At 42.4% G+C, this 16,730-nt stretch overlaps 1 protein-coding gene across 2 annotated transcripts in view; it reads right to left on the minus strand.

Moving 5' to 3' along the window:
- galntl6 (polypeptide N-acetylgalactosaminyltransferase like 6) overlaps nt 1–16,730 on the minus strand; it is a 1,211,583-nt gene that overhangs the window by 85,062 nt on the left and 1,109,791 nt on the right. For both annotated transcript variants that reach the window (XM_059644874.1, XM_059644875.1), the window contains exon 10: nt 12,185–12,406. In XM_059644874.1, coding sequence (XP_059500857.1) covers nt 12,185–12,406 — 222 coding nt within the window. The remainder of the gene's footprint in view (nt 1–12,184; nt 12,407–16,730) is intronic.

Consider the following 16,730-nt stretch of genomic DNA (forward strand, 5'->3'; position numbering starts at 1 on the left):
TTTAAGAGACAAGTCTGTGAAATCTTCACTGTATTTGCATGTGATTTGAGGGTGTAAAGGTCTCAGATGTTGACTTAACTGTGAGTGCCTGTGTATACTGTTTGTATACACCAATGAACTGTAACAAATGTTCTTTTTCATTCCTCAACATTAAATAACCTACTTGGGAAAGTGATGCTCAAACCCTCATTACTCCAGGTGTAGTCACAAATGTTACCAACTTAAGCAAAGCACACAAAGTCCAAAATTTATTTGTCTGTATCTGTCTAATGAGAGGCTGGCCCAGTGGTCCTCTGCGACTCAGGCAACTTCAACTTAGCTCTAATTTTGTGCAAAATGGATTGAATAGTTTTCATCAGCAATATTTATTTTGTGACTTACTTTGGCCAAAACTGGAGTGGAGCAAATGGCAGTTCTTGATCAGATAGGCCTTTGTTTCAAGAGCTTCCGTCAGCAGCTAAGTATCTGGGAAATAAGCCCAGTTGCTTATAGGCTGGACATGGAGAAGATGTTTCCACTAATATGAGAGATTAGGACCCGAGGGCACAACCTCAGTGAAAGGACAACCCTACAGAACTGATATGTGGAGGAATTTCTTCAGCTGGAAATGGTGAAACTGTGGACCTCATTGCCAAAGGAGTCTGTGGACACCAAGTCATTCAGTATATTTAAGAAGAGACTTATAGATTCATGATTAGTAAAGGGATCAAGAGTTAGGGGGAGCAGGCAGGAGAATGTGGTTGTGAAACATATCAGCCATGATTGAATGGCGCAGTTGACTTGATGGGGCCAAATGGCCTAATTCTACTCCTCTATCTTTTGGTCTTTTGGTGGCTGAAGTGTTGCTTTATCCACAGCAGAGGGTGCTGCTCTACAAGCTACCGAGACAAAGACAAACAATGAGATGGCATAAAGTTTTGTTAACTTCGAGGAAATTTTTTTTCAACTTTTTAAAAATTTTTCAGGTAATCTGTCTACCGAGTATGGTAATTCCTTCTGCGTACATGGTCACTCCGTCTCCCAATTCAAGTCAGACTCAGCGGCACTCAATGATGTATTTCAGGGAGGAGGCCAAAATGCAGGGGGTTGACACTAATCTTGTTCTTGTGCCCACAGAATCACAAAATTTCACAGCACAGTTGAAGGCCATTCATCATATACATGCTGTATGCTAACTAGTCTCTAGGAGTTAGTCCCAGTCAAAAGCTCTGCAAATATTCTCTCTTCAGATAATTTTCCAATTCCAAAGTGTCAGTCGTAATAGAATTTGCCTCCATCCCACTCTCAGGAAGCCCATGTCAGATCCTAACCACTCAGGGCCTTGTTGAAGCCACAGCTAGAGTATTGTGTGCAATTTTGGTCTCATTCGTAGTGATTGTAATGAGGTCAGGTAGGTAGATGTCATAAAAAATGAGTTTCTCTGATTGGGGCTGTTAATCTGGTCCAGTCCGGGAGCCTTCACTGACAAATCAAAACAGGAGTATCAGACATCCTGTTCACTCTGAGGCGTAGCTCTGCACAAGCTGGATCAGTGTTAAAGACTATCCACGTGTAAGTAAGTAGTGACCTGGTGGTGGGATACTGGCCTCTGTGGAGCTATTTCACTGGGGTTGAGGGAAAAACATGCTACTGAAGAAATCTACTTGCAATAGTCATCTTTGAGTTGGGGTAAGCATTTCTGATCATGCCATTATTTGGGAAGCTTGACTCATTTGACCCTGCCGTTGAGTCAGGGTTTAGTATGTGGAAGGAATGTAGTATGTTTTCTGAGTAAATGACATTGGGGAAGATGAAAAAAACAACAAGTAATTCTCCTGACAGCTTGTGGATCAGCACCTTTTTCAATTATTCGAAGCCTAACTTTCCCTGAGACAAAACCTTTCAGGAGTTGATGGATTTAGGTAAGGAATATTACAAACACAAGCCCCTTTTAATTCTGAGATACTAATAGCTTTATTTGGCAATTTGAGAACCAGGGGAATCTGTATTGGGATTTTTGGCTAGGTTAATGATGAACCCTAATGAGATGCTGAGGGACCGTTTGGTATGTGGGATTAATGATGTAACCATGCAAAAGTGCCTTCTAGCTGTAGTCCAACTGGATTCAAACATTGGCTACAACTAGCTTTAGCATTGGAAAATGGAGCAAGTGGAGGATATTAATTACAGGGTATTCCAATGGAAGTGGACACCCTCACCAGTCTTACTGAGCCTGAGGAACACCATTTGAGTGAAGACAATTGCAGACCTTCAGTAAGGGCATATCCTGAACAGAGGGACTGTAGGTCAGTCCACAGCAAAACTCCAAAACAGAGCCAAGCCTGAGCCAAACAAAGTTTTCTTCAGGACCTGGGCTGGTAAGCCTTTGTAGTTGCTGTCAGTGTGCGAAATCAAGACAGCAAAAGAATCCTGCTAGGTCTGAATTGAGTAAAAGAACTCATAGGACGGTAGCAAAGTGAGTACACACCCTGGAAAGTTCACCTACATCTGGTTTGGAATAGTTAAATTGCTTAACAACACCCAAATCAGAACCAACCCAAATAAACATCTAGTTAAATGATAGCCCAGTTCTAATGGAGGTCGATACCAGCGTGATTGCAGAAACAGACTTCAACAAAATTTGCCCTGGACTCCAACGCTTAAGTTTGTGTAAGACCTCGACTAGACTGAGAACATATACCTGGAAACGTTTTCAGATTAAGGGTACAACTTCCGTTTCTGTTTCTAATGTAAAACAGCTGATTCAATTACACTGATTGTAGTAAAAGGCTCGGGCCCAAGCTTGACGGGGAAAAATTGATTGAGAAAGATTCACCTGGGCTGGCTTGACATTTTTCAATTAGAAAGTGGTTGCCTTAGTGAAGTCTGAAGTAAATACCCAGAAGTTTTTCAGGAAGATCTTGGATCTATCAAAGAAGCCAAGACCAACTTGGATGTTGACCAGGAAGAAATTCCACAATCCTGCAAGGTCCCTCCAGTGCCCTTTACCTTACAAACGAACGTAGTAGCAAAATTTAGAAGGTTAGAAAAGGAAAGAGTCATAATACCAATCCAATTTGCAGAATGGGCAGCTCCGGTTGTAACTATGATGAAGCCTGACATATTGATTTGTCTTTGTGAGGATTTTAAACAGGAGACAGAGTTTGGTGCAGGAACCACAGAAATGGCCCCCCATGAGTAAGAGGCATAACCGATGTGAAATTAGGTCCAGTGAGGTATAAAGTTCAGCTGGGTGTAATGGTCCTGAACAAGCACATGGATCATGTGGAAGCTACAAACTCACAAATAGTGTGGGAGCAAAATATGCCCTGCTCCTCAATTGCCTTTCCACTGTTCTGGAACTCAATGGTACTCTTTCTCCATCAAGCGTTGAAGGTACCTGAGAATCTGAGATGGACATTGTGGGTGTTGACATCTCAATGCCTTTGCTGCTTTAGATTTCAAACCGGTGTAGTTTTTCAAAATTATACAATGGGAACAGCTACTCAGGTGCCACCAACATACTTAGCAACATGACACAGATTGTGGTGCAGTAGTAGGGTTTCTACCTCTGGCCCAGGTTCACAACCACCTACTCTGGAGATGTGTAACAATGTCTCTGAACAAGTTGGTTAGGAAAATCCCAACACTGGGATTTCTAGGGCTCTTGCGATGCAGTGATAGCGTCCTGACCTGTGAACCAGGAGGCCTGCTTCAAGTCCCACCCCACACAAAGCTGTGTCTGTATGGATTGGTTATCATAACCAACTATCATAAGGCTATTGTGGCACAGTGGAAATGTTGCCACCTCTGAGCTGGAAGGCCTGGGTTCAAGTCCCATAGGCTGACTAGAGGAAAATATCTACACTCAGATTTCTTCATAGAATATCACCTTTAATGTGCACTACAGAAATTTCTAAATGGAAGCCATTAACCCATGAAGCCTTTGCCAGCTCTGTGAAAGATCAGTTCCACTCCCCTACTATTTCCCCACAGCCCTGTAATGTTTCTTCTGCAGATACTGTCACCCAAACACTTCTATTCAATAATCCCTTTGCAGCAACCTGTCAAGCAGTAGGTTCTAGATTTAACGCCTGTGTGATATAGTGGCGAGATTTTCAAACATGTTGGAAAACTAATAGAGTGGTTTGCATTTATGTAGCACCTTTAATGGACTCAAAATGTACCAACGTGCTTTCCAGTCAATGATGTATTTTTGAAATAGAGTCACTGTTACAAGGTTACTATCTGAATTCTCGAAATGGACCCCTGACAGAGCGAGAATGTCATCAACTGTGTCTTACTAAGACTGATAGAATTATGGTATAATAATAGTGACATTTTCAAACATAGATTGGGACTCTCTAAATCCCTTTCTAGCCCTCTCTCCTACTTTAATACCCATCTTGACTACCACTTTAGCTATGTGTTTGCCCATGTCTCCTAATAGCGTCCCTTTCTTGGCTCTTTATCCAGTTTTGTCTGCTTCTGTTTATGGGATGTGCTCTGGGACATTTCTCCGATGCACTTGGCAAGCTGTTTCCTGATTTTGAACTGCATTGATTAACATCTTTCTTACCTCCTTATTCAGAAGAAATTGTAAATGCACCCCATCATGTTGTGCATAGAATGCCCTTGCATATTAATCTTAGGTGCCAGTGGGTTAAGAATAAAAGGATATTGCTGAGGGCATCAAAGATCATGAAGGAGTTTACCCTGCTGAGCTATAAGAGAACCTCAATGAAACATCTCCAAAAGCACAGTCATTGTACTTATCCACTAATTACCCTCTGAACATGATGGAAATGTTAGGGCTGGTGCACTTATATGTAAGTGGATTAGTAATAGCATGATAAATCATAACCGCAGCCTAACGACCTCTCTTAAAGTATAATTTTACAAGTGTAGACTCGCTTTGCAATGTGACCTGAGTGTTATTGTACATCAATCACTGAAAGCATGTCATTGCAACAGGTAGTGAAGAAGTACATTGATCTTCATTGTGAGAGGGTTCAAGTACAGGAACAGGGATGTCTTGTTGCAATTGAATGGGGCCTTGTTGAGACTATATGTGGAGTATTGTGATCAGTTTTGGTTTCCTTATCTGAGGAAGGATGTTCTTATTATGCAGCGAGTGCAACAAAGGTTTATGCGACTGATTCCTGAGATGGCAGGACTGATGTATGAAAAGAGACTGGATTGGTTAGGACAGTGCTCACTGAAGTTGAGAAGAACGAGGGGAGATCTCACAGAAACCTAGAAAAATTCTAACAGGACCAGACGGGGTCAATACAGGTACCAAGTTTCTGACGGTGGGGAATCCACAATCATGCGTCACTGTCTAAGGATATGGAGTAAGTCATTTAGGACTGAGATGAGGAGAAATTATTTTGCCCAGAAAGCCTGTGGAATTAACAAAGTGTGGAGCTGGATGAACACAGTAGGCCAAGCAGCATCTTAGGAGAACACATGCAACTTGGCCTGCTGTGTTCATCCTGCTCCACACTTTGTTATCTCTGAAGCCTGTGGAATTCTCTGCCACAGAAAGCAGTTGAGACCAAAACATTGAGTGATTTTGAGAAGGAGACAGATATAGTTCTTCAGAATCAAATGGTATAGGGAGAAAGTGGGAACAAGGTCCTAAGTTGGATGATCAGCCATGATCATGTTGAATGGCGGAGTAGGTCCAAAGGGCAGAATAGCTACTCCTGTCCCTATTTTTGATGTATCTGTGCTTCTAGTTGTTCATGATTTAGCCAGTGTTGGGGGCTTAATTTCATCTGGAATTTGTTTGTCCCTATTATGTTTTCTTCTGGATTCCACTTTTCTTTTCCAATCTTTTCTTTTGATATGCAATTTAAATCTCATTTTTGCTTCCTGGTTTTGACAATTTTGGTTGACTTTTGAAGCATGACAAGGCATGATTTTCTGGTGTTGAGATGGCAGGTCCCAAGTAAGTGGGCAACAAATTTTCCCCAAATTAAGACCCAAATAGGGACCATTTTACAGTGCTGTAGGCAAAAGGAGGGTGCCAGCTATGTGCAGGTTCAGAGCAGTCTGGGTGTTGCACACATGGTTTGGAAAGCAAGAGGGAACCATGGACAGAGGAGCCAACAAGGCCCTGGCATTTTCCCAGAATGGATTATCTTCTCTCCTGGTATACTATTTTTCTGTTCACAATCTTTGATCCCTTTTGCCCTAAGAACTATACCTACCTCCTTGAAAACATTCAATGTTTTTGCCTCACCTGCTTTCCGTGGCACAGCATTCAATACACTCACCATCCCCTGGGTGAAGAATTTCTCCTCATCTCAGCCCTAACTGGGCTTCTCCAATCCTTAGACCGTGGCCTTACTTTTTAATGGAAATATCTTGTGCCTGCCTGCTGCAGGCTGGAGAGTCCTGTCCCAACTCATAGCCATAGAATCAGAGAGTTATACAACATGGAAACAGACCCTTTGGTCCAGCTCATCCACAGTGACCAGGCATCCTAAAATAGTCCCATTTGCTAGTATTTGGCCCATATCCCTCCAAACCCTTTCTACTCATCTATCCATCCGGAAGATTTTAAATATTGTAATTGTACCAGCGCCCAGCACTCTCTCTGGCAGCTGGTCCCACACACACTATCCTCTGCATGAAAGCTCCAGGGGAAATAGCCCCAGCCGATTCAGCATCTCCCTACAGCTCAAATCCTTCAATACCGGCAACATCCTTGTAAAACGTTTCTGAACCATTTCAGGTTTAACAACATCTTTCTGGTGTCACTGCTGAGCTGTCAGCCTATGGGACAGTACACCTTCTTTCTCAAGAAGGTGCCCTTCCACCCACTTGCTTGACTGCAACCAGAAAATTCTGCCAAGGAACCTGCTGCCCACACATGTACACGGCTTCTGGCATTTCCTTATGGTGTTGGGCTTTCTGCCCAGATGGTAAAATCCAGGAGTACTTTGTGTTAGGGTGAGTTGATTTATTGAGGAGTTCTGATTTTGTCCTCACAACAATCTCTTCTGCCCAACCATTACAAGTGGCTGAATATTTCCAACACTTGCATCAATAAGTGACCCACACTGCCAAAATGTGGGCTCATTTACCTCTTTGAGAACTTTTAAACATGAATTTTCATTTTGACTGTTCATTAATATGTTACTTGTGGAGACTTTGAAGGCATTGTTGCAATATCATTAAATGTCTGCAGATGGCAACCGTGAGAGTGAATGCCTCGCATTGCCTTTTGCAGCCATCTGCAGCAACTGGAGAGTACTGCTGGCAGAGTCTGAGAGTTGAATATCTCTCTGGACAGTGAAAACAAGTCTTAGCTTATGCAAACTACAGGGATTCTAACACGACAAGCAATGTAATCATATGTCACAGATATCATCTGCAATTTGGAACGTGGAATGAATGGAGGGATATGAATCAAGGGCATGCAGAAGGGATTAGTTACATTTATGAAGAAGGGCCCTGACCCGAAATGTCAACTTTTCTGCTCCTCTGATGCTGCCTGGCTTGCCATGCTCATCCAACTCCACACTGTAGTATCTCTGAATCCAAGATCTTACTATCTGAGTTAAATTTATTGTCATGTTGAGCATAACATCGTTTTAATTTCATTTATCTTCCATTTTCCCAATGCTGTCTTTCTCAATTTTCCATCTTTCCCAATTTTCCATTAACTTTAAAAACAATGTTTTTGTTGCCTAAATTTCCTACTGCTTTTCACCACTCATTGTTGAAGCCAAAGCAGCTGGCAAATTATTGGAATTTGTCAGCTGAAAATTAGCTGTAAGAACTATCTTTTGTAGCCATTAAGTCTATCAGTCATATCATTGTTGATCAGTTTGCCATATTCTTTAATCACGATAGCCCATCACTGGCACGTAATGCCATGGTGCATGCATGCTATGTATTCACATTTAGTTACCTATTTGCAGCCAAACAAAGGTCAGATTTTTAAACAAGGTCAGTACACATTTAAAGAACAGAGTACGATCCAATACACACACAAACACACACACACAGCCAGGGACCCTGATTTGATTCAGCCTCGGGCAATTCTCTGTGTCTGCATGAATCCACTCTGGGTGCTCTGGCTTCTTCCCATGGTCTAAACTCGTGCAGGTTAGATGGATTGGCTGTGCTAAATTGCCCATAGAAATCACTGCCATGCATGGATCTCCAGTAAAGTCAGAAAGGGAGATTAGAGGGAACATTGGTTCCCAAATGCCTGCTGCCCTCGCCCTTCTGGGTGGCAGAGGAGATGGTTTTGGAGTGTAATGTCAGAGGAAGCTGGGATGAATTGCTACAGTGCAATTGTAAATGGTACCTTCTGCTGCCATTGTGCATCAGTAATAGAAACAGTAAATATTGAAGATAATTACCTTTTGCATCCTCCTTCTGTTTCAAGATTCCTGACTGGCCTTTCTCTCCACCTTCACACCCTCCTCATACTTTATCGCCCCTGGCTTGCCCACTCCTCCAAGCGAGCTTCTTCGTGAAGCCCTTTGAGATGTGCCAATATTATGGCTACCAGGTCGCTTCAGCAGTCTTGTGCTGAGTGAATAACCTCAGTGATATCTTAATCCACTGCTGAGATTAGGGGATATTTTTCAAATAATTGGAACTGTTGTAAACTCAATTTAGCGGTGAATTCTGTAAGATTTAAATGCATAAAAAATGAATAAAACATTTGCAAACAATTAGGGGAACTGGTGAAAGGGCAAGAAGATAATCTTCCCTCACACTGTGGTGTTTACATATAATCCTAATTCGAATTAAATGACTGCTGAAGCAACCTGGTGCAGCCAGCCATCAGATTAATGGATCAAATCTATTCACTCCACACAGATCCATGTGACAAGGGCTGTGAGTCTGTGATGGCTGCACTTTCTCCCTCACCCAGACTGTGACTTTCAAGCTCTGATGCTCACAGATTCCTGGAACTCCCTCAGGTCTGAGGATGAACAGTAGACATTAAGAGGGACAGTGGAAGCGCTGTTACTTCTGATTGGGTGAGCGACAAAAGGCAAAGGTGCACTGGAAGAACAAAGCTTGTAATCAGCAGTGAACAGCTACCCTGCCAGGTCGTAGGAATGTAGATGGCTATTTAGCTCCTGAGGTTGATTTATCATTCAATTAAATCATGTTGAGTTTGTATTGTAGCTCCATACTTCTGTTCTGATTTTTTAAAAATTCCTCATTTGATATTAAACAATCAGTCTTCATTTCCTCCGCTGTAATAACATTTTGGGAATAAATTCCAGCTTTCCACGACCCTTTATGTGCAGAAGTCTTTCCAAATATTGCCTTCAGCTTTAAGTTTATGCCCTTTAGTTCTGGACTGTGGCATGATAGGAAGCACTTTCTCTCTCCTTACTCTCTCCATTCCTTCAGTGATGTCAAACTTCTCCATATGGCCATTTCTGAGTCTTCTGCTCCCAGGCCCAGAAGCACAAGCACCTTCCTTCCATCTTAAGGTCAGAAGTGGGGATGTACACTGATGATTGCACTATATTCAACATGATTTGTGACTCATCAGATACTGAAGCAGTCCATGTTCAAATACAACAAGATCTGGACAATATTTAGGCTTGGATTGACAAGTGGCAAGTAACGTTTGCACCACACAAACGCCAAGCAATGTCCAATAAGAGGCAATCTAACCACCACCCTTTGACATTCAGTGGTGTTATCATTACTGAATCCCCCTCTATGAACATGCTGCAGGTCATCATTAATCAGAAACCCAGCTGGAGCAGGCACATAAAAACAGTGACTGTAAGAGCAGTTCGGAGGCTAGGAATACTATGGTGAGTAATTAGTACCCGATGTGGCTTCCTCTACATTGGGGAAACCAAGCGGAGGCTTGGGGACCGCTTCGCAGAACACCTCCGCTCGGTTCGCAACAAACAACTGCACCTCCCAGTCGCGAACCATTTTAAGCCGCCCTCCCATTCCTCAGACGACATGTCCATCATGGGCCTCCTGCAGTGCCACAATGATGCCACCCGAAGGTTGCAAGAACAGCAACTCATATTCTGCTTGGGAACCCTGCAGCCCAATGGTATCAATGTGGACTTCACAAGCTTCAAAATCTCCCCTTCCCCCACTGCATCACAAAACCAACCCAGCTCGCCCCGTCCCCCAACTGCAGCCCAAAACCAGCCCAGCCTGTCTCCGCTTCCCTAACCTGTTCTTCCTCTCACACATCCCTTCCTCCCACCCCAAGCCGCACCCCCATTTTCTACCTACCACCTCATCCCGCCTCTTTGACCTGTCCGATTTCCCTGGACTGACCTATCCCCTCCCTACCTCCTCACCTATACTGTCCTCTCTACCTATCTTGTTTCCTCTCCATCTTCGGTCCGCCTCCCCCTCTCTCCCTATTTATTCTAGTTCCCTCTCCCCATCCCCCTCTCTAATGAAGGGTCTAGGCCCAAAACGTCAGCTTTTGTGCTGCTGAGATGCTGCTTGGCCTGCTGTGTTCATCCAGCTCCCCACTTTATCTTGGATTCTCCAGCATCTGCAGTTCCCATTATCTCTGTTTTCTGGATTTGTCTTTTGCCAAAGGTGTGATATGGGATATTACTGTATTGGAACAGTTATTAATAGTTATTGTATCTGTTATTCTATTAAATTTTCCAACAGAGTTAAGCTTTTATAATTATTTCTCTCTTTTGTTATATTTTAGCTATAGTGGCTGAATAAAGCATGTTTTGCTTTAAATTTGGTAGATTGACCAATTGAACGGCATCTAGAATGCACCATCTTACATTTACCTTTAAAATAAGAAAACGTTAGAGTTTAGAATATCTTCTGAATATTTTGAAGGGGTCTGGTTTGATCCATAACACTCCACAATCTCTGCCTTACAATCTGAAGTAATTTTCTACTTTTTATGACTGGGATGAGGGCGTCACGGGCTAGGCCAGCTTTATTGCCCATTCCTAATTGCCTAAAGGACAGTAAAGAGTCAATTGGAGTCACATGTAGGCCAGACCAGGCGAGGACAGAAAGGGCATTAGTGAACCAGATGGGCTTTTTTTTAAAAAGAGAAAAAGCAGTAGCTCACCAATAGGCTAACATTTTCACTCCAAACCTTTTTCCTTATTGCATTCAAATTTGCAATCTGACTCGCTGGGATTTGAACCCATGCATCAGAACATTTACCTGGTTTTATTGATTTGCTAAGCCAGTATCAATAATCTTACACCAACACCCCTTATTGAAATGCCCCTCCTCCAGTCTGGAATAGCTCATAATTCTGGTAATGATATGGGTCCTTCCTTATCTCCAAAGCCTGATTTCAGGTTCCAGATTAAGTGGGCTTTTGGAAAATGAGAATCACAGGCAGAAATGGAGAACAAAAGTGTCATATGGAGAGTCACACAGTAAAGTACTTTCGGGTGCTACTAACAGGGCCACCAGAAGATCATGAAAATTAGAGAGCAAACTAAAAGAATGGCTGCAGAGAAAAGTTTAATTGAAAGGCTTGTTTTCAGAAATATTTCTTATCACTTTATCAGAGATATTACTACACACCTCTGGAACAGGTGGGGCTTGAGCCAAGATGACTTAGCCTAGAGGTAAAGATGCTGTCACTGCACTATAAGACACTTAACCTTGCACTTACATAGTTCCTTTCATGACCTCAGGACATTCCAAAATATTTCAGTAACTATCAAGCATTTTACAAATAGTTATCGTTGCAAAGTAGGAAACACAGCAATCAATTTGTGCAGATCAAGCCCTCAAAGTTGAAATGTGCTAATTATAATGCTTAGTGATGTAAGCTGAGTGATAAATATTGGACAGGACACTGGGGAGGGCTCCCCCCGTTCTTCTTCAGAATTAATGATGGAATTTTTACATATTCATCTCTGAGGATTGATGGGACCTTGACCTTCTGATAATGCTGCATCACTCTCTCAGTACAAGAACTGGGCTATTTCATTAGTTCTCCAAAGCAGAACTCAACCCTCTGACATTCCAACTGAGAAGCAAGAGTGCTATCCACTGAACCGTGATTGACACCTACGCAGGGGAAAGTTGTCATGTGGCTTCTTATTTTGTGTGTGGATTGTGTGTGTGGAGTGTGTGTGTGAGAGAGAGAGAGACAACATGATGCAACTGTAAAATCCATGGTTAATGATGCCTCAGGCTAGCACTCAGGTCTCCAGCCTGACCCATTTCTCCTCATACTCACTTCTCCCCAGGCAGCGGGTGAGGGTTCCACAGGAGGGTAGTACTTGGGCAGGTCCCAGGCCACTTCTGTCATGAACCACTTGAAGTCTTTGCATTTGAGATGTTTCCGTAGCATTTTCTGGGCGGTGAGGTCCCCAGCGGAGAGATGCCGATACTCAGGTCTCCGCTGGTAGATGTATTCTGCATACTCATCCATCCAGGTCTCTGCCACTCTCTTCAAATTCTACGAACATCAGTAAAAAAAATCCAGTTACTATCCTGCTTCACGTAAACTGATTAATTGTGTATTTAAGGGATCAATCCTCTAGTTGCTTATTTCATAGAATTTTGCAGCAAATGGAGGCCATTCAGCCCATCTTTCAGGTGCCAGCTCTTTGTAAGATCTATATAACTACTACCAATGCTCTTACACTTTTCCCATTGCCTTCAAATTTGCCCTACAAATATAGTTATAAATGTACACATTATAAGCAGGAGCAGGGTATTTGAACTATTGAAAATTGCGATTGAATTTGCTTCTACTTTTTGACAGTACACCCCTGATAATGACAATGTACTTAAAAAAGAATATCTTTACTTGCCCCATTTCTTGATTGAAGGCCATAAATTTGGCCTCTTTAGTGACTGACCCTCCTGCCCCAATGAAAGCAGTTTTTCCCTGTCTGTTTTATTAAAGCCTGAACCGTTCCGTAATTTTGAACATTTCTGTTTAGTATTTAGAAATGTTTAATACACAGAATGCAGTTTACAAGAGCAGTTACAGGGATGAGAAACTTCAATTATGAAGATTGATTGGAGGCACTGGGACTGTTTTTTTTGACTGAAGGTAGCTAAAATGAGATAAGATCGAAATATTCAAAATCAGGAAGCGTGTGGATAGAGTAGAGAGGAAGAAATCTTTAATAACCTCGACGTTTCAATCCTCAATAAAAGGATTGGGAAGAAGAGTTTAGTTATTTAAAATAAGTTTTGAAAGAAGTTCAGGTAGGGAGGAAAAATGAAAGTAATGCAGTAAATAGTTATGATTGCACTGCCTGGAAGTTTTGTTGAGAAATGTTCAGGCATTGAAGAGGGAAATAGGTGATGACGTAAAGAGAATCAATGCACACTGTTATGGGATGAAGGCAGGAAAATGGCGCTAGGCAAGCTGGGATGGGTGTGATGGATCAAGTGTGAATTGGAAGAAGAGAGCTTTGCAATGCTGTTCTAAATGTCAAGAAAATTGGGTCGGGGAAGGTGCTGGGACAGAGCATGTTTGTGATGGCTGGAAGAAATCTGGGAGTGACTGGGCAAGTGGAGGTCCTGTTAAATCTAATGCCAGGACGCCATTGTCATTTTTTCTTCTTGCTCCATTTCCTGCCCCACTGAACAGTCAGCTGCTAGGCAGGAAAGTCTAAGGCAGGAGGCTGCAGCCCCTGGCCAACAAGCAACATTGTGCTTTTCGAGAGGCTGGGGAATCAGACCAGCAACTGGAAGGCATTGATGCACAAGAAACACAAGATGGACCACTCATAGAACAGTTGCTTGAAAGGCCTGAGGAAGCACAAATGCTCCTCTCAACTCACAAGCAATGCTGGAAAAAGAAGTATGAAGGTTAGGGATGGAGATTCAGATCTTAGAACCTTGACAGTTGAAGATATAGCAATAACAATAGAACAGTATAAATTAGGAGGTTGGCACTAGAGTTTGGTAAGAAGAACACAATTCTCAGAGGTTTATAGAGACAGAGGAAATTGCTGAGATAAGGAAGTCCTATGAAATTACATAAAATAACTGGATTCAGTGAGTCACACGTCCCTTGAGTTGTTCAGTTTTCTCAAGAGCTTGGAACATCTGAGTTGCCAGAAAATCTGAGCCTCATCAACATATAATCATGGAGAGCCCACCTCTTCCTGGAGGGTTCTCAGATGCTCTTAAGATCAGAGTGGTGAAAATGAAAGGAGGTAATTGCTTGGGACAATTTACAACTAGTGTGAATCCAAACCCCTCCCAACTTTCTTTGGGAGATGATAACTCTGATAATTATTTTGCAATAATGACCACTGACTGCAATGACTTACAGTGAATTTATTAGAGAGGGTTTGGATGACCACTTTAGAGACCATCTCCAATTCCTTTTCATTTTGTAACCAGGGCTTCAGATTAGGGTCAAAGTTAGGGTTAGGATTAGGATTAGGATTAGGGTTAGGGGTAGGGGTAGGGTTAGAATTCAGGTTTGGGTTAGGGTTAGAGTTACAATTCGAGTTAGAATTCAGTTTCGGGTTAGGTGTTAGAGTTAGGGTTAGGTCAAACCTGGAGGTTCTAACAAAACAGATGTAGTTTGACCTGAAAACAATTCGACTTCAGCTTCCTTGTAAAGCCAACAATAAGAACAAAATTCTTTTGTGTAATGCCTTTAGCACTGTAAAAATGTCTCTAGACACTTTTGAGAAGGCTAACTGAAGACCACCAGATTGATTCTTGGGATGGTAGGACTGACCTAAGAAGAGAGACTAGATTTGTGGGGACTATATTCACTGAAGTTTAGAAGAACGTGAGCTGATAAGTCGGTTTGAGGTGGGGCGGGGGGGATCTCATAGAAACCCATAAAATTTGGGAAAGGCAGGATGTTTCTGATGACTGGGGAGTTCAGAACAAAGGGTCTCAGGATAGGGGGTAGGCCATTTAGGACAGAGATGACAAATTTCTTCATCCAGAGGGTGGTGAGCTTGCCGAACTCTGCCACAGAAAGCGATTGAGAGTATAACATCAAAAATTTTTAAGAAGAAGACAAATGTAGTTTTTAGGGCTAAAGGGATCAAGAGGTATGGGCTGAAAATGGAATAGGATACTGAGTTGGATGATAAGCCATAATCAATTTAAATTGTGAGCTAACTCGAAGGGCCAAGTGGCTTCCTCCTATTCCTGTTTTCTTTGTTTCTAAATGGATTGTAGTGGCTCAAGAAGACAGCCCACCCCCACCTCCACAAGGGCAACTGGGGAAGGGCAATAAACACTGGCCCAGCCAGCAATGCCCACATCCCATAAGTGAATAAAGGGGTACTTTGGTGTCATAGTCACTTTCTTGCCATATCTCTGCATCCTTAAATTTCCATTGTGTCCAAGTCAATACCTTGTAATGAAAGCCGCATGGTTTTCAACAGGTAGACTTAGCTGTGTGAAACTATACCACTGTTTTAGCACAGATCTGAGCTTTGTTTAATAGCAGGGAAGTATTGAATCAAACAAGTGGATGCTGGGCATTAGCACAGACTTGTACATTAATCCGTCAAGTGGCAAGTTGGCAGGAGCTGCAGATGCCCTGGCAGCATCATGCTGAGCAGTGTTGCTTGTAACTTGTTTTCCTTATTGATTACCAGTTACCACATGATGTGTAAATTACCTCAGCAGTCTTCACATCCAGCAGCTCCTGTCCACTTATAAATGCATATCATTTCTTTTGTCTACTATGGTGATTAACTTGTTACTCCCATGTAATTAAAGTGACTCAAAGTCCATTACTAGGACTGAATAATTTACAACCAATTATGATCCTTTTAAATTTTAATTCAAGGCAGCTGCAGTGGTGGCCATCAGATTCTATGTGTGTGTTCAATGAAAGGCTCAACCCTTGTTTTCTCTCTCTCTTTCTCTGGAAACCTGTACAACACTTTGGTGATAGGTTCGCAGGGACAGCTTGATGTCTGCAGAATGGGATGGATTTCAGACACAGCCAGAAGTGCCAATTGGACTTGGCATTGAGCTAATTTGACAGTGTGGAAAGAATGCTTTTTCTGATCAGCAATTGTTTAATGGCAGGACAATAGAGACAAGAGAAGATGCTTCCACCTGATTTTAACTTAATCAAAAAACTGCATTCAGAAAGTTTCCATGTCTGCGTCTCTTTTTTTTATAATTGTGTGAAAAAGGCCAGAATTTGCTGCCAAGGAAACAGCAAGTTTCGTAACGCCATCAATAAAGCATCAAATGTCCAGCAAAATGGGGCAGGGTAAGAAACCTCACTAAATAGGAAGATACAAAATGATGAAGAATTTGTGTCTGATCTGCCATTCCTCCTGTAAAGATAGCACAGGTAGCAAAAATAGGCCTACCCAAGATTTTACCATGATCCCCATTTCCTAGCTTCCCCACCTGAAGTGCAGTTAAATCTCACCTAGGGCTGGATTTTGTGACAGGATTAGAGTCAGGTTAGAATCCAAGTCAGGCAGTAAATGAATGCTGCCACATTGGTTAGTCAATACTTTGCTGCTTCCATGCAATTGTTCTGTAGGCATACTCCCAGGGAGTTTGTTTTTATTAGTGTCTGGGATGCAGCTATCACTGGCTAGGGCAGCATTTATTGCCTATTCCTGAATGCCCTTGAGAAAGTAGAGGCGATCCACACTCTTGAATCAGCTGCAGTGCATGTGCTGCAGATACACCCAAAGTGCTTTGAGATGGGGATTCCAGGATTTTGACACAATGACAGAGAATGAATGGCTGATATTTGAAATCAGGATGTTGAGTTGCCTGGAAAGGAACCTGGAGGGGTTGGCATTCCCTTGTAT

The sequence above is a fragment of the Stegostoma tigrinum genome, chromosome 3, assembly GCF_030684315.1.
Source record: "Stegostoma tigrinum isolate sSteTig4 chromosome 3, sSteTig4.hap1, whole genome shotgun sequence".
NCBI lineage: Eukaryota > Metazoa > Chordata > Chondrichthyes > Orectolobiformes > Stegostomatidae > Stegostoma > Stegostoma tigrinum.